This window comes from Caloenas nicobarica, chromosome 8 (assembly GCF_036013445.1).
Source record: "Caloenas nicobarica isolate bCalNic1 chromosome 8, bCalNic1.hap1, whole genome shotgun sequence".
NCBI classification, from domain to species: domain Eukaryota; kingdom Metazoa; phylum Chordata; class Aves; order Columbiformes; family Columbidae; genus Caloenas; species Caloenas nicobarica.
In genome coordinates, this window is record NC_088252.1 from 12,392,934 (window position 1) to 12,416,420 (window position 23,487).

Sequence of the window (23,487 nt, forward strand, 5' to 3'; positions counted from 1 at the left end):
ATCCAGTTCAGTATATCCCTACTTCATGAGTTTCATAGTCAGTAAACTCAGTCTTGCAGATCTGTTTCCTTTCATGTTCTTTGTTCAGCTTCAGCTTTGGTGAAATAGAGAAGTTATGTAGGTTTAACTTTGCTGATGTTTAGTAGATATGGAATCATTATTATTTTTAAATTGAATGTTTTCTTATGTTTCAATTTGTGCATTTTGGCTCTTCACTGGATACTGCCGAGAAGAGTCTGGCTCTGTTATCTCAGTCACCTGAGAGAAACCATGAGTAGTGTGAATGAATCTGGTAGGATGGCCCCATTTATTTGCGTGCAATTTTTTCTTTGTTATCTTTTTAATAAAAACTAGCATTATGGTACTCTCAGGTGTGAAAGGTGTGCGTTTTATACCTGCTCGAAGTACTTTTTTGTTTGTTTGTTTTTTGTTGCATAATAACTTATTGAGTTAAAATGCCAGTTTCACTACTTGTAATACAATGTCCATCTTGATATTTCTGGGGAAAACTAGCAACCATTTGTGAACTGCATTGCTATTAGCTGTTGCATGCACATTGTAGTTAAACTTCCAGTCACCCCACGTTTATACTTGCCCACATCTTTCCATTCACTCCTTTCTGCTCAGCCCTCATTCTTCTATTTTAATCTGAGGTAAAAAAATGAGGTGAGTGGTGACTCCAACTCTGAATCCTGGCCCGAAGTATATGGCCAGTATGAAGAAACTACACACCAAAGATTTGGAGCTAAGGATTGTGACATAAACTGAAAAGTGGATGAGGAACTCCTGTGAGTTATTTACCACCATACAATGACCTCTAACCCAGGTTTACCTCTTGCCAGCAATTGCCAACAGATTTCACCTGTGCAAAGCTCTCGCCACCTCCTAGCAGGGCACCTGGACCTGCAGCTGCTCCTTGCAGGGGAGTAGTGAAGGAGCAGAGCTGACTGGTCTCTTCCAGCAGAAGAAGAATGAAGAAGCAAAGAGGGCAGGATTGAGTGAAGTATGTGTGGTGACTGGGAGACAAAAGGAAGAAAGGAACTGTACAGCAGAGAAGGAACTTGAAGGTATTTTGCTTATATTGTATATTTCTGGGTGGTTATGGACTTGAATTCTAAAGATTGTTAAATTTAATGGCAAATTACTAATGCTGATGTGTTCTGACTACCTCTGAGTGTTTGCCAGCATCCTTGTTTGTAATGAAGAATCAAAAATGCATGTCATCACTTTGCAAATATCCTGGTTGTTTCAAATAGTGTTGTGCAGTGGGAGAACTAGGCAGAGCGCTGCAGATAATTTAAAATGAAACCTTTACCAGTAGGCAAAGTGACTGATACTAATGCTATGGGGATAATTGTGGTGTTTCCTGTTGTCTTGTGCAAAGACTTCTGAAATCAGAAGAGTATCTCAGGAATCTGGAATTGAGAGGGGCAGGAAAGGCAGTGCAGTTCTGTGCTACTTTAGAATTGCCCTATATCCTTAGGTCAGTTTGTACTTACAGATGTGATGTGGAGGATTTCTGGTTGACAAAAGTGTAGGAAAATCAGTGTAATGAAATGTTTGTAAATACTGCTACATAGTTAAGAACTGAGATTTGACTTGCTGTGTAAGCATCACAAACTAAAAAAGTTCTTTGGACTGCCATTAGGAAGTAGATTTTTTTTTTTTTCTTCGCTTAATCTTTCAGGTTGGGTTATTTTCCGTTGCTTTTTTCTTTATGATTTTTCTCTTACACTACGCTAGTGATTCATTGAATCAAACATCTGTAGAAGCTTTTGGCTTTGAGTTCTTGTCCTGTTTTTATGTGAAATTATGAGCTGAGGTTTCATAGAATAAGGATTGGATGGGGAGGCCAGTTGGGCTCTGTTTCTGACTCTGCCTGGATTTCCTGGGTGAGCACCATTGCCTTTCAGGCTGTTACCCAGGTTTCCTGCTCAGATGTGCAACACTTTCACATCTGGTGTGATTCACAACACTGCTGGAAAGTATGCTGGCTTGGCCCTCCTAACAACTTCAGTAGTACTCTAGGTACCATCTGATGAATGTTTGATATTATGCTCTCTGCACCTTGGTTTACCCATATGTAGATTTAATAATTATAATCCTGAAACAAGTCTATGCTTTTGCTAGCAGTTTGATCCTTTAATTCTGCTTCAGTCCCTGCAACCAAAGTAGCACGTGTGTGCTTTCTGTTGTCTGGTGCCATTTTAATCCGAACAAAACAGTTGGCTTCTACATACCTTACACTCTCCAAGCTGCTGCTGCAACCTCTGGGTGGTTGGAGTGGGATGTGGCTTTTGATGTTATCCTGAAGTGCTGGCAAACTTGCTTCCCTGTGACCTTATTGAAAAGGATTGCATCAGGAGACTCCTGGAGTGGGCTGCAGGAAGGACTGTCACAGTGGAAACTGTAGCTGCTATATTGTTTCTGTCCTTTAGTCCTCTGGATCCTTCCAGTACATACTTCTGTGAATATACAAGCTTGTCTTTCTGGGAAAGAAGCCTTCAGCTTCTGTCATGTAACTTCCCCAGGATTGAACATACATTTTACAAGACAAGGATGAAGATTTCCACATAAGCATATGGATGTGTACTTGGACTCTTGACGTATGCTTTTTGTATCTCTTGAGATTATTATTTTCTGAACAGGTGAGGATAATAATACTCTTACTCATGTTTTAAAAGTGGCATTTTGTGAGAAATTTTTTTACTCCCTCTGATCACTTACATTTCCTGGGTAGTTCGTGAAAGGATATGAAATATATCCTTCTTGATTATATTTTCCAGTTTGCTGTGCTTTACTAATTTTCAGCTGAATCTGGGAGAAGGTTACATTATCCATCAGCCAGACCTGTCTTCACTGCAAATTGTTTTAATTAGCTTGATAGTCCAGCTGTCTAATTTAACTGTTCTGGTAAATGTTGTGGAGCTGCAAGTTGCTTTCTGAGGGCTTGTTGCTCACGATGACTGGCTTTAGAGTGGGTTTGAAAAATTGAAGTAGTAGCATTATGAGTTTGCTTAGACAAGGGTTGGGAATGGCTCTGGCTTGAATTAAAATTCTTAAATTGGCTAGCGTGGATGTGCTTTCCTTCTCAGCTGGAATTTGTTTTATTTATTAAGTGGCTCATGTGGCCTCTTTGTTTCAATGGAGTGGTGTCATTTTTCCCCTGACATTTTGAATGTCAGAGTGCAGAATTCATGGTGACATGCTCATCTGTCTTGCAGCTCTGCATGAAGCTGGACAAGACAAAGAGTAAAATCAGCCTCTCCATAAAAGTTACCTTCTGAATTTAATAGGGTAACTGTAAACAGATGACCATTTTTTTCATAGACCACAATAAAATCGTTAGTTTACTTACATTATGAAAATCTTCAGTGTTGCAACAAAATGGAGGAAGATTATAGTTTTTCAGCTTCTAATGATCCCAATATTAAAAACACCCTCAACAAAACCAAACTAAAAATGAAGGGTTTAAATACTTATTTTTCAATAGGTAATTCTCCTGTGTTTGAATTAATGTATTTGCAGGTCAAATTCTGCTCTTCACTAGGTGGGCGCTGGTGGCAGCACCAGGCTGGCAGGCACCTTTCCCCAAAACCTTCCTGCAGAGCAGGAGGCCAATGGCCGCTGCTCCCACATGCAGCCACTGATGGCTGGGGCATCTCCTGAGGCTCCTGGGGTTTGTCTTTTTAGCAAATAGTGGTACATCTCTTTCAAGTACTTATCCAGCTTCTATGTACAAATTTGCATCCTCTCATTTGATAAAGTGTCACTTTTTTTGTTTGCTTTGACTCTGGCTTGTATAAGTTCCATTTGTTGGGTCCCAGCCTTTGCACTGGGACAGGTGGTGAGCAGCCACCTTCTCCACACCCTCATGATATTAACAACCTGCACCATGCTCTTGTAGACAGAGAGGCTGAACTGCACATTATTTACTCAGATTTTTTTACCTGAAATTGTATGTAGTATGAAGTTCTCATTTACTTGTAATTAAAGTTCATTTTATTTTTTTAAGCCTTTTTTTTATGGTGGACAAGTTGTTCTGATTTACTCAGCTAAGTGCTGGTTTCCTTTCCTGTTTAGCAGTAGAAATACCTTTAAACCCAGGCAGTAGGGCAGTAAGAATCTGCACAAACTTCCACAAGCAGAAGAAACTCCTGAACTTGCGTCTCCCTATCCCCCTGCCCACTTTTACAGGTACTGAAAGCAGCTAGAGTGAGCACTGCTAGAGATTTGGTATGTTGGGAGTTATTCTGGGGGTAATTGTCAGCAATGAACATGTAATTTCTCCTTGGTTTACTGTGGTAAGAGTAATGTTACAATTAGCCTTGTATCACTTAAATGGATTGTGGAACCAGAGTGAAGCCATGGCTTTGGTGCTGAGGTAAGATCTGGAGCTTGCTCTGACGTGTCTTAGTTTGGGCCGAGTTGTCATTCAGAAGCAGAGCTCTGAGAAGCTACAGGGATGGCAGGCAAATCGCAGAATGGCTGGGATTGGAAGGGACATCTGGAGATCATCTAGTCCAACCCACAATAGTTCAATGGAATGTTCATGAACTTTTTAGGAAAGCAAAGAGGGCAGACATTATAACATAAATTTATTTCTGAATAAATCGCAACATTAAGAACTACTGTACAGAGAAACTGCATCACACTGTTACACCTCTGTCATGATATTTGTGCTTTGTAGGATAAGTAAACATTTATTCTGTCACAGCAAAAAAATGGTATACTGACAACTAATTGTATTTGGTTTAAAAATGAATATACTTTCCCATTTACTAACTCAAATAAAGCACTTTAAGTCTATATTTGGTACTTTTTAGTAACTTTCAGCCTCAGAAATGCTGAGTATTCAGAGCTGCCACTCATGCTGGTGGGAGTTATGAATGTTCAGCAGTTCCCAGGAACAGGCTCAGGGACTGCACAGCCATGCTCAGTGTGTGCAATAAATTGACCTTTATCTTGACAGTAAAGTGACCTTCACTCTTTTGTGTACACCGAAGAGTAGATGTAGAATTAGTCATCACGTTTGATGTTCCACATTAGATTTTGGTTCACTAACAATTTTTATTTCATAACAAATGAGTGATGCAATCATGCAAGTTTAGGAATGGTTTTAAAGATAAAATTGAGAATATGGCTCTTTTTCATAAATTATTTAAAACTACTTCAAAATTTTCAAAAATATTTAGTGCAAAAGGATAGCTTTTTTTTCTCCCTCTAAGAAATATTACAGAAGCATATACCGCTATGGAAAATAAAACATCTCTTAAATATTTTATTGGGAAAAGCGGGCAGGTTTTCTAGTATGCTATTTGCGTAGGGAGAGATGAAAGAGAAATATTTTTCAAAGAAACAAATCACAGAAGAGCTGCGATGTGATAAGTTATTTTTACCTTTAAATTCAAAATGAATCTCTTTGGCCAAGTCAAGAGAATGTATAATTAAGTGCATGATACTAACAGATCATCTCAACAAGACGATACCATAGTATATCTTATCAAACAGTTATATAAATGTTATAGCACAATGAACTATCACATATAGTCCAAACACTTATATCCAAAATGAACAAATATGTCTCTTGAAATTTTAATAATCACTTTGCTTTCTTGTAAGTTACAAAAATTAACATTAAGGTTTTAATGATGAGATGGTACTCTTTTTCAGGTATGCATTTCTTTACCTTATTAACAATTTATTTGATTAAACTAAAATTAAAATAGTATTTTCTTTTCTTCACTGATTTTAACTGATATGTAGTATGTTACATAGTGCTTTGAACAGAAGCACTTTAGGTAACAAATGTACCACCATTGCTCCCTCTAACCAGGCAGGGACACTGAGGCACAGAGGTGAAGTGACGTGCCCGAGGTGGCGCAGGTCTGTGCTGGGATGGGGCTTGGAAACCTGCAGCCCCGCCTGGCAGAGCTGCAGCTGTGCTGAACCACGCTGCCTCCGCGGGAGAAGGATGGAGTTTTTGGAGAGTAATAACTAAGAGTCTAGATTTTATTTCCTTGAGAAGACAGGAATGAGGAATGGCTATGGAAGAGAAATAATCACATGGAAAGAAACTAAAATGTGTTTTCAGCAGCTTTTTGTAGTGTTGTCTAACTGCAAAGTTCTTAAGTATTCGAAAGTTTTTACCCCTTAGCAAATTATGGGGACTAAAAATAATAATAAAAAAATAAAATTAAAAAAAAAATAGGGACATGGGTGTCTCTAGGCATCCTGTAGCACACTCTAGTTCTAATAGTTAAACTGTACAAATATTGGTGTTTTAAAACTAAATGTACTATCCCATTTTAGGTGATTGATTTAATCAAATGGATGAAAGTGGAACAGGTTAGTACTTAATTAAGCCTTTACTGTCTAGTCCATTAATTCAGAAGGCTAAAAATCCATCCCCTCCTAGTACAGTACGTCTTATAGCACAATATGTCAGGAGCCTCTCGTGATACAGACAGATACAATACACCTTGGCTTCACTTTGCTCTTTGTTCACTTGTGGAATAGACTTGTGCTGTTTCTGTAGAATTTGTATATCTTTGCTCATTTTATTCAGTGATGTTCAGAAATCAGAGTGTTACACAAACCACTGCTTACTTAAACTGGAATCAAACAAAAACGCTGAACAGGTGTACTTTCTTAACCCAATTCGAGAAGCCAGTCGAACAGGCTTGGTGCCATCTCTCTGCCCTCCTCGCTGAGCTTGCAGTACTCCACCACGGCATGGAAGATATCCCCCACCTTCCAGGACTTCCGTTGAACTAATTGCACAACATCTAAAAACTAAATTAAGACAACAACAACAAAACACAACAAATCCAAACAAACAAACCAAAAAACCAACAAAACACATTTAGGATTTGGTTAACTTTTCTGCTGAGGTTTTGTTACATGAATACACACAGACTGCTGTAAGACCAGCCTTTGTAAATGCACTGCTGTGTGAGGGAGGGAACACAATTCACCGCAGAGCAACATAAAGGTTCTATTTATAGAACTTCATTTCTGAAGTTCCATAGCTCCCCAAAGACTGGTTGGATCTCATGACATTTTCTAAATTAGCTGCTCTTGTCAATTATTTCTTATTTATTGCAATGAAAGTGAGATTGATAAAGGATCACAACTTTCCCTTGTTATTGACATCTTGCTGTCAAAGTAACAGAAGTGTGACTATCCCTTTTAAAGAAAAATTTAAAAAAAAAACCCTTTTCGTGACCTCTAGCTATATTTTAATTGATATTTAATTTTCTGTAATTCCACACATACATCCCACAGTATTTTAAATATTCACATAGTGCTGGTGAGAGGGAATTCTGGGTGAACTTCTGTCACATGAAGACATTTGCAACAGCTGTGATTGAATCACAAAGAGGATCTATTTTTTTTTTTTAAACTTCCAGGTAAACCAGAGGTTAAATATATGTTCTTAAGCAGCTGTAAAAAATCCGGAATTTTGTCCACTTTGTACATAATAATGGGCTTCACAGTGTCATACATCTGGTCTGATTTTTTTTTTTTTTCTGAAGCACATAAATGAAAATCAAATCTTTTCATTTCTTTGAATTTCACAATCAATATCTAATTAGCTTGCTCCTTCTATGTTTCCAGTTTTAAACCACACAAGAAAATATTGTGTCTGGTTAGTGTAGCTGTTTGCTATTTACATGCTGAAGCCTAAACTTTTCACATGTATTTTAATGATATTTAATAGGCACGCAATTTCCAAGAGCACTGTTGTAGGCAGGATGTGCTTCATTATTCTCTAGTGTATTTTTGCAATTGAATTAACTGTTTGCCAAAGCACATGGGTAAAGCTGACAGCTGTTTCTTTAATTAGATGCAATTTGGACTGTTGCTGCTGAATGCATTTTAAATGATGTTTATGATTCCCAAATGCATGTACTCAAGGAAATCAAACAATATCTCTGCTACTCAGAATGATCTTCCTATAGACCTTATTTTAAAAGACCAAAATACTGATTTGTAACACTTTTTTCATTAATTGATTTGAATACTGTGACACTTTTTGTAAGCCTGAAGGTTTGAGCTGTTCTTGTTGACCTTGGAAAAGGGGTTGGTTTGGTTATTCCTGAACTGTTGTAGGTGGCATTTGGTGGTGTCTGCAATGGAGCACTAACTAATCGCTCAGGAACAGGAACAGTCTGTGCTGCTTCTGGCTGTTTTGGACTTCAGTGTTGCTCTTGGTGCTCTGGCTTGGACTAATACCTCAGAAGGTTTCTCAGTTCTGGTAGTCTGTGTCTGTCTGTCTGGAAATAGACTTCTGCTTTCAAAGTGCTGCTTGGCAGTGGCTAAGCTACACCTGAGCAGGAGCAAGAGTACTGGCACATGTTACACTTTTTTATTGCTAAGCCAGGGGTGGTGATTAATAATTTCCATACAATGATGCAAATATTGCAGTCAGTCTAATTTTCCAAGTAACAGATGTATGATTGCAAATATGGCTCCACTGGAATCACTGGTTGGTCACTGCCTGGGCTAAAACTGTCTCTCAGGGTAGTAATAACACAAGGATGTGCCTCCACAGCGGGTCCATCCTGCCTGTCCTCTGAACTTTCAGCTCTGGTCAGAAGTCCTGTAGTCTTGGTATGCAAGACTCTGAACCCAAGCTAATACTTTTGATCTATCTTTATTTTGCGTCTTGTTTCTTCTGTACATTTAGGCAGTGGGCCCATTCCTTGGTGAACAGCAATATTTTTCTGCCAGCACAAAGTGACTGTAAAGCCAGTGCCTTTGGCCATGGTAGATCTTACATAAATGTAGGAGGAGCTGTCAGGCCCCTGTGGTACCCTGCTGTACCCCCAGCTGTAGCAACTGAACAGCCATGCGCAGGTTCAGACCTGCCCGAGGCTTCCCTAATCTGTGTTTCAGGCAAGGCAGAACCTGCATAAGGAGTAAGGAATTTCAAAGCTGCAGATCTTAAGCACAGCTTATGTCTTGTGTCTTAGTCAGCTCTTACTGTCGCCAAGTAGCAGAACTTTGTATGTGTGATGTCTAAACTTGAGTGACTTTTATTTTTATTTTTTTAAGCTAGATGTTTAAACTCCACGTAAGCCACCTGCAACTCTTCAAATGCAGCCACATAAGGACTCTTTCTGTTAATTCTGCCTTAAGCATTGATACTTAATGCATCATTGATATGAAAGAGTGAACAGATTCATAAAAGCATGTTATAGAGGGTTTGGAGATGGTCTCATGGTGATACTATTTTTTTTGTGCCACAGACATACTAATTTCTTATTTCACATACCTTAAACTCTGACACATTTAATCTTCTCCTTCCTGTAATATACAGTAGCATTGCCATCTTGCTGTAATGAAGATGTTTGTCCATCAGCTTTTAAGCTCTGTAATCTCAATAAATCATAACTGGTACTGTGATTAAAGTGAATTAATAATATGCCCAATTCTGTAAATACTACCTTTTCAATTCTGTTTTCCTGAGATTTCTTAAAATAGATGGTTGGAATTCCAAGTTCAGAAGCAGCTATCCACTGCAGGGTGGCTCGCAGTTCCACATCGGGGCACTGTGGTTCTAGATCAAAGTTTATCACCAGTAGATCCTTTTGACAATTGGCTGTTCCCACCGAAAGCGCAGAAGTACTTTCTGGAAAAATAATCCCGACAGTTACTGTGCAATTACTTGTGTTAACTTCAAATTCTGTGTTTTAATTGATATGGTTCAACTTACCCTCTGTATTTTCTGTCTGTTCTTTAAGGAAAACCTTTTCTTCTACTAATTCACTTAGAAACAAACAACAACAAAGCTTATTAGTGACATTTAGGAACAGTCTACAACATTGCTTCATGATGGATAAACTTCTCCCTCAATGTAAGACCTGGAAAACTGCAAGAAGAAAGTTACATAGGATGAAACAATAAAACGAGGAATATATTTCCATTGTTTAATCTGTAAATCAGGAAAAGCTATTGGAATTGCAGCATTATTCCTGTAATAGGATGAAGTGTTCGTACAGGCTGCACTGTATATTACAGTTCACCAGGATCTGTGTATCTTTTCTGTGGGGGACTGCAGTGGGTCTGTGGATTCCCTGATGGAGGGCATGGGAACAGAAAGTAGCCTTGAAGATATTAAGGCCTACCTGTGAGAAAGATGGGAGTAAAGGAGTATCTGGAGATATTAAGGTGTACCCGTGAGAGAGAAGGGAGTAGAAGAGTAACACTGATGATAGCAAAATTAGCCAATGAGATGTTACTGCTGTAACTTGTAACCAATAGTGAAGAGACACATGAATTGGTAAAACTGTATAAAAATGCACTTGTGGCAATAAATGGCATCTACTACTTGCATCCTGGAAGAACTTGGTCTGTGTCGTTTGCCTGTCTCAACCGCGACCCTTTACAGTTTATATAATGACAAGTAAATGACAGTATGGTAAGACACAGCAAGTCTCATAATCTGGGGGGTAATACTGAACTTCCAATGTCTGCGTTTTGCAGTACTATCCTCCCTGGCTGAATCTTTTCCAGTCTTGCTTTCTAGTTTAATCTTTCACTGTTAAATACAATCGTAACTGCCAATTACTTTAGCTAATGCTGGTTTTAAATATATTATCTGTTTGGATAAACAAATTCTATTTACACCTTGCAAAAATTTCCAAAGGTCTTAATTTCTTATGTACCATCTCTTTCTTGTTAAACTACAGGAAACAAACTCCTGGCATGTGGTCACTGCTTCAGCTTCCATTTCTGAACACAGTATCACACATGTGGCAGGAGACTGCAAACTTACTAGTGATGTAACAGCTATTGATTTTGTTTCCTTGCTCCTGGAGGGACAGCACTCAGACTACGCTTTTAGAGACTGTCCCATTCTATCCTCAAACAGCGAAATGCTGCAAGTGTAAGATTTTGTTTCTACCATGGGAGGGTGCTACTCTTGCCACCCTCATTCACAGAATTTCAGAATCTCCTCCAGGGCTTCACAGAATCCAGATTATAAGTACTCATGGAGTAGTTACTGCAAAGTGTGAGAGGAAAGAATAAAATGGCAACATGCAACAAATGGTTTGTCATGACATAGAATCATAGGTGCTTAATAACTTCCCGTAGTTTTTTTTCCCCAGTTTTCTGTTTGAACAGTGGGTATATTCTGTGCCTTGACTTTGCGTTGTAGAAGTACAAACTCCTCACGCCTATTGGTTAACACCTGAGAACAGACCCTGGAAGCTAACAAGGGGAGTCCAAAATGGATCCCTTTGGTCCTTAGGAACATGAGAGAGGGGTCATCTTTAGGAAGGTATGTAGGAGGCATCAGTGCCTGCTGTGAAAAAGGGAATGTTTTAACAAGGTTAGTCTCCAACTCAGCAGCTGAGAGAGAATGTGTGTAACTCCACAGAAATATGAATGGCCAGATTTCTTTCAAAAAAAGAGCCTCTTGGAAGCAGGACAGCTGTAGCATAGTCTGGTAATGAGCTGTGAAGATGTTCTGATGTCAGTGACTTCACAAAGTTCCCATGTGCCATGTGTGATGTGCAGTCCCTACACTTCTGCAGTGGCCATGCCCTGACTGCACCGTGACGTTCACCAGCTGGCATGTTATGCCAGGTTTCAGGGTACCAGGACCTTTAGGCAGGTACGTGCACATCTCTTGGTAATGTTACTGCATGCTCACTAGAAACATGCCAAGGAACAATAAGAAAGATATACTTCGGGCCAAATTACTATTATTCTTGGAAAGAATGCCATAATATTTTTTCCTTTGACTTTAATTGATCCTTATTTGCTTAACCTCACTGGCTATTACAGTAAAGTTTTGATAATATTTGAAGTTATTCAGAGAGGAAAGCTTGAACAATGGGAAACTGATGCTACAGAAAACTGTCTTTTAGGCAGAGCAGTTGGTGAATCCATATTCTCTTGAGAGATCCACCTGGATGGGCTTTCCATTAATCTCTCACTGCTTAGAGCTGTCCCCCTGCACAGACAACAGCACGTGCTTTTTTCTGAAACTAACGGCAGGCTCAGCAGCAGGTGCAAAGCAGGGCTTGGCACATTTTAGATGACATAAATGATTTGCAGTTATAATTAGACTAAACATCAAATCTCACTTCAGTGACTACTTACTTAATCACAGGAGAAGATGGCACGTTCTCCTGATAAATTTCCAGGTCCATAATGCCAAGACTGCTAGTTGTACTGCTGTTGCCATTGCTGACAAAGCAAAAGTTTAAATATTAGTGCCAAACTGCACTGAACATGTCTCCATATATCTTTTAAAAATTGATTTACGTACAAAGCAAAGTGAGGAGGCTGCCCCCTGTTAATGTTGAGTTTCACGAAATCAGTTGTACTCAGTAAGTGGTTACCAGAATGAGGTTTTTATTAAAATAGTTCTAGATGGAACACGTATCAAGTGGAGGGAAAGAAAAAAGTGGACTGTCTTCTCGTGAATGGCTTATGCAATGAACATTTGGCCTCAAACAATCAGTCTGCACGAGTCCTTGAAAAGGATTATTGGGTACAGAGATGTGCTGGAAAAAACCTGCAGAGATTCAGATACCTCTGAATGTTGTGAGTTATAGCAAGGCATTTGGTTGCCCATCACATAATACTACTTCCCTGCTGGGTGACTCCATGCCTGTAACCAGCAGCAGTTTCAGTGTATTATACTTTGTACCTCAAATACTATTGGGGATCTGGTGGAACCTGCAGGTACAGTGACAGCCTCGTATGTTTCTGACTAGTCTGAAAGACTGAGGTTTTAATTAAAGCCAGTGTTCTTTGGGACTAGTAATACGTACAAGTGTTCTCTTTGACTTCTTCACACAAACGAAGTATTACATCTGAGAATATTTGGAAAAAATAGTGCCAGTTCATTTTATAACATCATTATAAATTTGGCAGTGAATGTTTATGCAGATATTGTAATAGTCTGATGAACAAGGTGGTGAATTTGCTGGCTGCAAGTCAATTAGCCGAAGTAAGTTTTGTGTGGCAAGTCAACTTAATTTTTACTGGAAAAGCAACTAATAGTATTTTTCCTTGCATCAGAAGGTTTGACTAGTCAGTTCCTTTCCCCGTCAGGTTTTTCACAGCAGAGTTAGCACACCATGCATTCGGACTTGCTGTAGCATTTTCTGTTTCAGTGCAGAGCCAACAGGCACAACACATTAGCTCTCTCAGACTAAGGACTTTGTTAAAAGGTTGATGCTATAATAATTGGATGATTGTTCACCCACACTGACAGACGAGTTTTGTTCAGTATTTTTTCAACTAGCCAACAGTGCTCTCTGACAGAGCCTCTTTCTCTTCCCTGCTTCATTACCATATTGTCTTCCCTCCTTGTCATTTTAATACTGAAGAGAAAGGTGTAATTACTTGACAATATTTTAAAGCTAAGAGCATGTAAAGAAAAAACCTTGCTCAATTTGAATTTGTGAAAGGGCTTAAGTCAAACTAACATCACTTTATATAAACTCTAAGGATTAGATAACATCTTTAAACATGACTTGAAAGAGAACAGAAAGCAGGACATTGCAATGGGAGCTCTGGAATCTATGCCTACTCAGGGTGAATTCAGTCACCCTCTAGTGATCTGCTCCCGTGTGCCAGGGCTCTTTCTCTGCTCTCAGTGCACAGATATGTGGTGGGAATAGCAGTCCCACCAGTCTCAGCTAAGGAGATGCCAAAATAAACATTATGCAAATAGTAGCAAATAAATCAAAGGAAAGACTGTAGCAATTAGCTTGTCCAATGACCCTTTCATTGTAGGTCTGAGGCACCTGAGTAGTGCCAGGAAGTTTTTTCTTTGTCTGAATCTGGCTGCTTAATGATAATAAAAAGATCCAGCTAAGAATCATGATGTGGCTAATTTTTAAAAAATAAAGAGATGACCTCTGTCATTAGGCTTTCTTTACAGTATTCTGAATAAATCTTGAGCTGTTGACCTTCATTATTGATCCATGGTAGTCAAATCATTGGCTTGGTTGATTAGACCATATTGTATACCAAGAACAGATAATATGGGTACCTCAGGGATCTCTCGCTGAGTTGTAAGTAGCTACTTGTGTCATCAGGATTGTCCTCATCGTTAGCTAGCTGCGACCAGCTGCCAGTGCTTTCTTCACTGCTGCTGAGGTGGTTTGGAAATTCTTCAGCTGTTTTTGTCTCTCCAATGATTTCAGCATCTGGTCTGCTCTGAGGAGTGCTGGTGGTGGGGAGAAAAAGGAGGCACATCGATATTGTAATATAGGCAAAGAAACTGGTGCCACCAATCTTCAGGCAATGCTGCTCATTCGAGTTAACCAAGCTGCAAGATTATACAGATGTAAGAGATCGTAAGCTTATTATTTAATTGTAAGCTTATAATTTATACACGAAGTCCAGTTGCACGTTTGGTCTAAGATGGTCTTAAAAAGGAATCTCCTTATGGCTGCTATAAACAAACACAAAATGAAGTAAGGCTTATACTGAAATACACATAGAAAATGTTTAATTTGTACAAAAGCTTTTACATGTACAAAAAGAAGTGCTCAATGCATAGGCCTGTTGCTTCATGCACTTCAGTCAACCAATGGTTGAAATATGTGGTAGATGTTAGTGCAGAATGACAGTGGTTCTTGGAAATATATATTGGTACTAAATCCCTGTTGTACTAATGGATGAATAAGTTTCTTGCCAGGATTTTCTGCTCTGTTAGCATTGTAGATCCAAAAGAGGTCTAGAAGTGAAAATAAGAAAGTTTTGTGGGTTGTGAATCACTAATGACTCTTAGCCTCCTGTGTTTCTTAGGATCTTTGCTGCTTAGGTTGGGGAAGGATGAAGTATCCTTTTTTAGGTGGATGTGCAACAGGTAGTTAGAAAACAGACTGAATATGGATCCCAGACTGAGTCTAGAAAATACAGGGTTAATGGGAAAAGCTTTGTAGTACTGCATATTTTGAAATATGTCACACACACATATATATACACACATACTCCCACAAATGCACAAACAAAAAATAAAAGCTATATGGTAAATTTTTGGAGCCAAACTAGACTTTGTGAGACTTATTGTGGGACTTTTGATACGTAGCCAGAAAAGTGTATAATAATCCAAACCCCCTTGTTTTCACATGATAAGAAATAATTGATTGTATCACTGCAGTGCCAGAATAACAATTAAAGCAAAACTGTAGTTTTGTTATATTTACTGGATGGTCTGCATTTTCAACTTTGTGATTAAGACAATGCAATATGTACTGGCAACCCTCTGCCGGATCCCTATAGAGAAGTTCTCACCTTCAGACTTTTATCTATGGTTATGGCTGAAGCACCATATCTTCAGTTAGGTAAAGAGATCACCCCCAAAACTTTATTGCTCCCAAGTAATTAACCTGATTAAGAATATACTGAGACAATATCATAGTGGATATCTCCCTTTGCCACACTCTCACTCTCCAGACAACTGAGAAGCTGCTGTGTTGATGCTGGGTGCTACAGAGAGCGGCAGCCCTCTGTGCAGGGAGAACGGGACTTGTTTGCCTGAGGGCCGCTGCTCTGCCAGGTGCTCAACATCTGTCACATCACCACCCCTGTCAGCCCCGACCCTTGGGTGCAAAACTCACCATCTGGAGTAATATCAAGGCACTGAGTGGCCAGTTTGCAGGGCAGTGGTGTTTTTCAGATTTTTAATACGGGGCAGGTAGCACCTAACGCTTGGTCCAAAACACGAGAGATTTTTGTGGGCTTTGTTACTTGGCTTTTTGGGTTTTGTTTGATTCGTTATGCAATTACAGCTCAGACTGGCGATGCTTTGAACTGACAGTTCCCTACTTCTGAACAGTTGGTTGGAATGTTTTCTGTGTATCTGTGACAGTACTGGGTCTGTTGCGCTGCCTACGTACAAGAAACAACTCTTTTTCCTTCCTGAAGACCTTTCCTCCCTGCCTGCATGGTGCTGCTTTTTTTTTTTCTTCTCTCTCTTTTTTTTTTCTCCTAATTGACTATATGTATGTTTGATATTTTGCCTGGAGTCCTGTGTGCCTGTATCTACAGTAGCAATTAATTTCATGCAGGAGGAGTGGATCAAAGCAATTGGTGCTGATGCTTTTAAATCTACACTATATGTATTTTTAGGTTTTTACTAACTTCCCGTGGTCACTTCAGGAACTCTGCATCAAAAGCAGAGGAAAAGTTGTTACTAAAGGGCCCACAAACTGTGTGAAAATACCTTCATTTTCAAACAGTCAAGTTTCCAAATAGGCAGATTTCTAAATGTATCTTATTAAAAGCAGTTTGTGCTCAAAGGGAGAGGAAGGTTAGTGGGGGAGAGTCAGTATGAAAGAATAGTGACACTATGATAATTATCCACCTCATTGCTGCCATACACAGGAAAGTACATGCTTTCCCGCTTCAAGCAGAGCTTTGTCAAAGGCAAAACGGAGCACTGCCTGGAATAAAATGAGCTACAAAATGATTTCTAACACTAGCACCTGCACTCTTTCTAGCCCTCTGAGATAATGGGGTGCTGCAAAGCTCCAAGTGATTGGCAGTTTAGATACCATTAAAGTAATAGATATGATGAAGAAGTATAGCTAAAAATAGGCAATGCCTTGAGAGAGAGCCTTGCTCTTAACCTCATAGCATCCACAGCGATCCTCTACATTTGCGCTGCGCTCTCCTACTGGGCTTGTGCTTTGCCTTATGCAGAGCAAGTTGCAGATTTGTCAACAAAAGGAGTACAGCTGTAAGGAGAGGGTAGTAAGCTGTGGTATAAACTCAATGAAATTAAATTAAAATAAAATGAAATTTTATTATTTTCTCTGTCTAAATTCTGCCAGAGAAATATTGAACCGAAGGAGGCGAGAGGTACTTTTAATTATTATTTTATTTCCTTCACTAAAGAATTTTTATGACTTGTAGCTCCAGATTGGAACACAAAGCTGAACTTCAAACTCTCAGAAGTCTGGTCGTGTTTCCAGGTACACAAAGTGCTAGTTATATGGACAAGCATAGCCGAGAACTATAGGTCAAATTCTGCTGTCTTCTGTTTCACGCTAACACTGATTTATATTTATTTATTTAATTATTTCTAATTGAGATATCAGCCAGTGCTAAATCAAAGTTCAAACTTTGTCCATCTTTCCTATCTTGATTATGGAAGACTTAAATATCTATAGAGGGAAACCTTACTTGTCTGTGCAGTGTTAGATTTGAATCTCAGAATCAGTATTGTCATAGTCAATGTAAGTTTGCTCCAGAAATCAGCACTGTGATACACGACTGGGTGATTTTATGCTGTTAGAAACCTATAGTCAGAACTCAACCTGCTTATTTCTTTAGAAGTGCTTCTCTTGTTATCTTCTTTTGTCAAAATAGTTTTTACTGGGAAATTAAAACAAACTCCAAAGCAATGTGCTGATTTGCTGTTTTGTCACTTACCTATCTAGTAGGGAACTGGAGACCGTGTGCTTCACATCAAAAGCTTCTGGAGGCTTTTCTTTGCTTTGTTGCTCCATTCCAGAAGGGTCACACGAAGTGAAGGACTCTGAGTCTTTATCTGGCTCATCTCGCTGATCAGTTTCTATCTGAATTAAAGGCACTTCCCTGTGTTGACCTGCAGGGAGGCATACAGGGCTCTTCATATGCTCTTTTTTCTCATCCAGGTTTACTTCATCCCTTTTGGGATTTGACTGAATCTGAGTTGCACTTGGGGGATGTTTACTTTCCAGCATGTGTTCTCGGCTTGTGTAATCAAAGGAATCCTGCTGGACAACTATTAAATTCTTACCACTTTCAACAATATTTGCAGCCAGTCTGTTTGCATATTGTTCCACATGTGGTGGGGAATCACTGTGAAACTGGTCTGCCTCTGCCTCATCTGCTATGATTTTGTTCTTGCGCATTAGAGATTCAATAGAACTTGCCCATGTCTCGTGAATCAACATATCTGTTATCTGGTCAGCCTTGCGTCTTTGGTACAGACATGAGTCAGACTTGCAAAGACCTGAAGAAGCCCCGGTACTGACTGGCTGTACACTTAAGGAATCTTGGTGATGGTGGGCAAATCCATCTAATGAATTTGCCTTAACTGGGATGTTAACTGTGAGCCTAGAGCCTGATGATCTGCTATCAGGCATTGACGACTGCCTGAAGCAAAAAGGTGACCGTAGAGAGGGTGGTAGCAAACTGCTGCCCCAGTCCTTTGAATTCCGAGGGGAAGATGCATTATCTTTATTTTCCTTTTCTATTTCTCTTAGCATATACCTATAAAACTCTTCTGTTATGCTTTCTGTGCTGGACTGTTTGGATGGGCAACTTGGTCTTACATTAAGATGACCATTTTTCTTGGCTACCTGTTGTAAGGCAGAAGTTAAGATGTTGTTTGCATTTTTTCCTGCATAGTAATCCAATAATAAGTCAAAACCTCTTCCTTCGTTTTCCATCTGGTTCACCATAAATCTTGAAAATTCATCTGTAATGCTTTCACAACTAGACTGCTTTGAGACAGAACTTGTCTGGCTCACAGACTGACCAAAGGTGTTCATTAGGCTTAGGGTATTGAAAGAGGCTTTGGAATCCGAGTCCTCCTCTGGTATGCTCTCACAGCTTGAGGCCTTGGCTCGGCTCCATCTGTCACAGTGCAGCCTGTTCCTGGGGTGGTTTGGACCTTGCCAGATGCTGTCAGCCATGGAGAGTTCAGTGAGGTTCATGATCTTGGCAGCCACTTCATTTGCAAAGATATTGACTGAATCTGGTGTGTCCTCAAGGTTTATAGATTCATCTACTACCCGATTCATCAATTTTTCCTTTAGCTCAGGATGCTCATCTGTTTTTCTTTTGATCTCACTAAGTCTAGGTGCCCTGTGCTTCCGAACAACTGAACCATTAGCATGGGTTTCCTTTTTCCTTTTCATGGTTCTGCATGATAAACTCTGGGTCACCAGATATTCATTGCCTCTCTTCCATGCACAGAACCATGGCTGCTTTCCATTTGAATTTTCAAGACAAATGGCGGCTATTTCTGTTGCCATAGAGACAACTGTTTCTGCCAATTCTTCTGCAAAATCTGTTATACAATATTTGTCCCTTGAATGTTTCACCTGTAGCACAGGCTGAGAAGGAAGCAATACATTATTTCCTAATAAAGACAAGCTAACCTGAACATCATTATTTAGTACAGCCTCACACTTAAGCTTGGTCTGGTCTTCTGCATTCATGGTGGCACTGGAAGACAGCTGTTCTTGAATGCCATGCCTGCACTCATCATTTGCAAAGGTGTTTTCTCTGTCAGAAAATGATCTATAGTCTTTCTTCTTATGATGATTGTTACCTTGATTTGGAGACTTGCAACAGTCTCGTGCAGTTCTTTTCAGATATCTTTTCTTGGGAGATGTCTTTGCAACATGTGCATTAGGCCCTGTCGCTCTACTTGTGGGTTCTGAACTCAGTGTGGCACTTTCCTTGGTGTTTACATCTTTCATATTCCTTTTCCTAGTGTTTGTGGCATTTCCAGGATCTTTGCTAGCACTAGTGCTGTAAGATGTACCAAATGACTTAACAGCAGAGTGATCAAGGGGGCCACGTGAAGTTTCATGTGCTGGTGCCTGTGATGACCAGCCTTCTGCTCTTGTTACTTTCTCTGCTTTTGTGCCCTCGGAAAAGAGAGGAGAACACTCTTCAACTTGTCTAATGTCATTCATTTTCTTGCAAGTGAAATATATTATATTAAAAAGCAACTCATTTGCAGTGTCCATGAAAATGTCTTGTGTACTTGAGCCATTTTCTGAACAGGGGTGTAACTGTCTCTTCTTCCTAACCGCTTCAATAGAATGTCGTAGAATAATATTGGATAAGTTTTGCGCGAGCTCATCCCTGATTACTTCATCATTGTTTGGAATCCGTGGTCTTGCTGCAGTTTCAATAATTTTTCCATTTATGGATTCCATAAACTGCCCTACATTTTCATATGTGTTGGGTTTTGTCAAAATTGTTGATGTCTCTTTGAGAAGTGCCTCTGCAATGCTGTCATTTAGCTTCTCCATGCTGCTTCCTATGGCTATGCTACAATGAAGAGTAACGGCTGCAGAAGTCTGAGCAGCAGACAGAAGTCCGCTTGAAGTTGCAGGGTACTTCTCTTCCTTCGTTTCCCCCAGACCACAGACAGCTACCGCACTTGCTACTTGAGTCATGCCACACAGTGCAGATGGAAATGAATATTCTGTGCCAGCACGATCATCAACTATCTGTGAAGGTGCTGTGTGTAGTTCTTCGTTATCAACTGCTTCACTTTTAGAGTCTGTGGCTTCTTGGTCCCATCTGAATTTTTCTGCAGCCTGGGGACTGGAAATGGTTCCAATAACAGTGGCTGCACAAGCCAAAGCCACTTCCAGTGCACTCTGGCCATGTCCGTTTGAATGTTCTTCCTCAAAGTAATCTGAAACTTCAGCAGAGCTTTCCGATTCAGTCCAGTGGCACAGGTTGGGGAAGGCAGACCCTGGCCAGTCAGATATATTCTCAGAACTGTCCGGGCTTTGCACTATGACGATCTTGGGGAGTTCATTCCAAGATCGGGAACCAGATACATCTTCTGACTTACAGGAGCTTCCTACAGAGATGCTGACTGCAGCCTCCTCACTACAAGTGGGTTGAGACTGTGACAGTCTAATGAACGCATCTTGCAGAACAGATTCTGCTAAATTTGTGGCATACTGACCCGTAGTTGCCCGCTCATTTTGCGAGGGAGGATCAGTTTTCCCGATACCTGCACAATTTTCTCCATCTGTCTTACTGTTGTGTTTCACTGTTGGGTCATGCAGAGGCTCCAGCTCCTCTTTAGCCATTTTGGTTAAAGAAACATCTTCTAACACATGCACTGAGTGAGAATTTTCAACCTCACTAGTCAAATTAGTAGTACTAAAGGATGAAGTAGCTCTTCCAGCTAATGCCTTCTGCCACAGTATCTCCTGGTCTGACTTATCTTCAGGTTGCAAGATGTGCTCTTCAGCCACAACATTCACTGCTTCAGAGACTCCAGTAGCTGAATTATCTTTATTAATGCAGTTCCCTTCAAGAATGGATGGCAACCTGGCTTTTCTGTAGTGGAGATTTTCAAATCCCTTTCCTTTATTTTTTTTGACATCTGAAGATGCTTCTGAAACACTTAATTTTTCATGACCTATTAAAATAAAAATAAGAAATCAGTTTTTGAAGAGTACTCCGCAACTTTAGAAACAGCTGCACAACTGTGTAACACATTACTGCTCTGTAAAACTACTGCACAACTATATATCCTTGTCTTTGAATAACAATTTAAAAATATGAGTGGCTGTTCATTTTCTAAACTACAAATAAATATATGCATGAATTAACATCAAGTGCACTTTCTGTGAGCATTGCCATGGCTGTTTCACAGTACTAACAATAGCATAATTGTGATCAGTCCTGTCGCTTTTACCAGTTTTGTATTCATCAGCTTCGTTGTCATCCTCGAGGTGCTCAGATGCTGTGAGGAAATCTTCTTCTATTGAGGACACCGAGCAGTTTGTGTCATCCTCGGGCTTTAAGACATGAGCTTCGATCTGCAGCTGTCTCTCCTGAACAAGCTCAAGTCCAATCAGAAACTTGTTTATTTCAAAAATGATGCAGCTTGTGCTGTTTTTCCTGTCCCCCCTCGCACACTGAACCAGGCAGACATCTGCCAGCCAAGGACACTAGAGGAGAAAAGAATCTCAAACAGTTATTTAATTAAAAAAATGAAACCTATTTTAAGCTTTCGTTTCTATAAATATCTCAGGAATATTCTAGTGCAAAGGTGCAATACAATTTGTCATTCAGATGTTTGTAACACAGTGTGCAGTTACATATATGCCAAAATAAGACTTCTTGGACTGACAGCTTTTGTTATACAAGCATTTTAGTAGACAACCCAGCTGTATCACAGGGGCATCTTTATTTTGTTGAAATTGCCAAGTTGTTTGTTTTCAATCAACTTCTTCTTCTAATGACAGAGACGTACTTGCTTTTAGGCATGTTGGAGTGAGCCATGCGACATACTGTTATGGATGGCCTCACACCACCCAGTATTACCTGTCTCTTGAGGGAATTGTTTGTGGGCATGAATTTCTTTTCAGGATAGTGTCTGTGTGTCTTTTGCAACGCTTGTTTGAAGGCAACCCTGTAAATACTGCCTGGTGAGATTGTTAAGAGCAGGTCACTTTCACACGTTCATACAGAATGCTTTAAAATAGTGGTTTATTTTGTTTCTTTACTCTTCTTCTCATTCCTTGTGCGCCCAAAGCCCCGTTATTTCAGACCAGTATAATCTCCCACTGGAAATGGGGCTCCACTGCACACCGTGCTGAGCCTTTCTGTAAAACTCTGTCACCCAGAGAAGCTGTACAATTAAGTTGAAGGTTGGTCAGAAACTGAAAGGAATTCTTGTAATACTCATTTTATTGATATTAAAACTGTTGGATATTTATAGAACCACAGATCTAAGTAGATATCTCTGCATGGGACTACATTTGTGGTGTGGATGTACTCTGAAGTAAAGCCAAGCTTTTGCAGCTTGTGATTTTATGCTTTAATTCCAGGCCCCCAGGAAGGAGCCAGCTTGAGTGGAACCAGCTTTGGATTGAGGCAATAGATTTTAAGCTGTGCAAAAGATGCCCTGAACCCCCTCTGCATTTGCATCGTATCTAGCATAACGTAACCCTGTCCTAGAGCTTTTGTCTTTGAGTGTGAATGCAAAGAAAATATCTAGTAATAAAGGGAGTGGGATGAGTATTTTGTTGGCATAGCATGTTTTATTAGCCTGCTCTTCCCGTCCACCTAACAAATGTGTCTGAACAGAAAACCAGATAAATTGGTGTGTTAAAAGACAGACAGAAAAGACAGATTGTTTTTATTTTTTTGAACTAGGTGCTAAGTAATTGTTGCTGAATCAGACTTGACCATACACAGCATTGTGAAAAATATTATTAAAAACAGATGCAGCCTTAGATCAAACATTTTCCTGCTGTTTCTTCAGTCTGCAGTTTGCAGGGTTGTACTTGTGAAAAGGGCTGAGGGAGAGCTGAATAAAAATCCTTGTATGAAAACTATGTTTCTCCTTACAAATGAAATAATCTGGAAAGACAAAACAATGTAAGGACAAACATAGCATGTACTTATCTGGCCAATACATCGCACCTAGTCTCAATGCAAAGCTTTACCCATCTTAGAAGACAGAAATTTAGGTTAGTTCTCACGTGTCGCTTGCCTGCGCACTCTCTGAGAAGGCTGCCGGCCTCAATGGCATAGTCTTGTGGAGATGGGGATCACTTTGGGTACTCGAGTCATCTTGTCTGGGCCTCAAAACACCCTTGTGTGTATTGCAGATGTTTTTGCCCCCCAGGAAGTGGGCTTTGGAGCTCCACTGCTCCACAGGCTTGTGCTCTTATTTTTTTTAAGTCTTTCTAAATTCAGCCACTAGTCACAAGTTGCAAGAAAGCTCAATAACCAGGCAATTAC

The 23,487-nt window shown here is 39.8% G+C and overlaps 1 protein-coding gene across 1 annotated transcript in view; it reads right to left on the minus strand.

Moving 5' to 3' along the window:
- Window positions 1-6,651: 6,651 nt before the first annotated feature.
- Window positions 6,652-23,487, minus strand: part of SPHKAP (SPHK1 interactor, AKAP domain containing) — a 51,975-nt gene continuing 35,139 nt past the window's right edge. Inside the window, exons 5-10 of the mRNA XM_065640304.1 lie at window positions 21,431-21,686; window positions 17,416-21,151; window positions 14,024-14,302; window positions 9,722-9,774; window positions 9,453-9,637; window positions 6,652-6,795 (exon numbers count right to left, since the gene is read on the minus strand). Of these exons, the coding sequence (XP_065496376.1) occupies window positions 6,652-6,795; window positions 9,453-9,637; window positions 9,722-9,774; window positions 14,024-14,302; window positions 17,416-21,151; window positions 21,431-21,686 (4,653 nt within the window). The remainder of the gene's footprint in view (window positions 6,796-9,452; window positions 9,638-9,721; window positions 9,775-14,023; window positions 14,303-17,415; window positions 21,152-21,430; window positions 21,687-23,487) is intronic.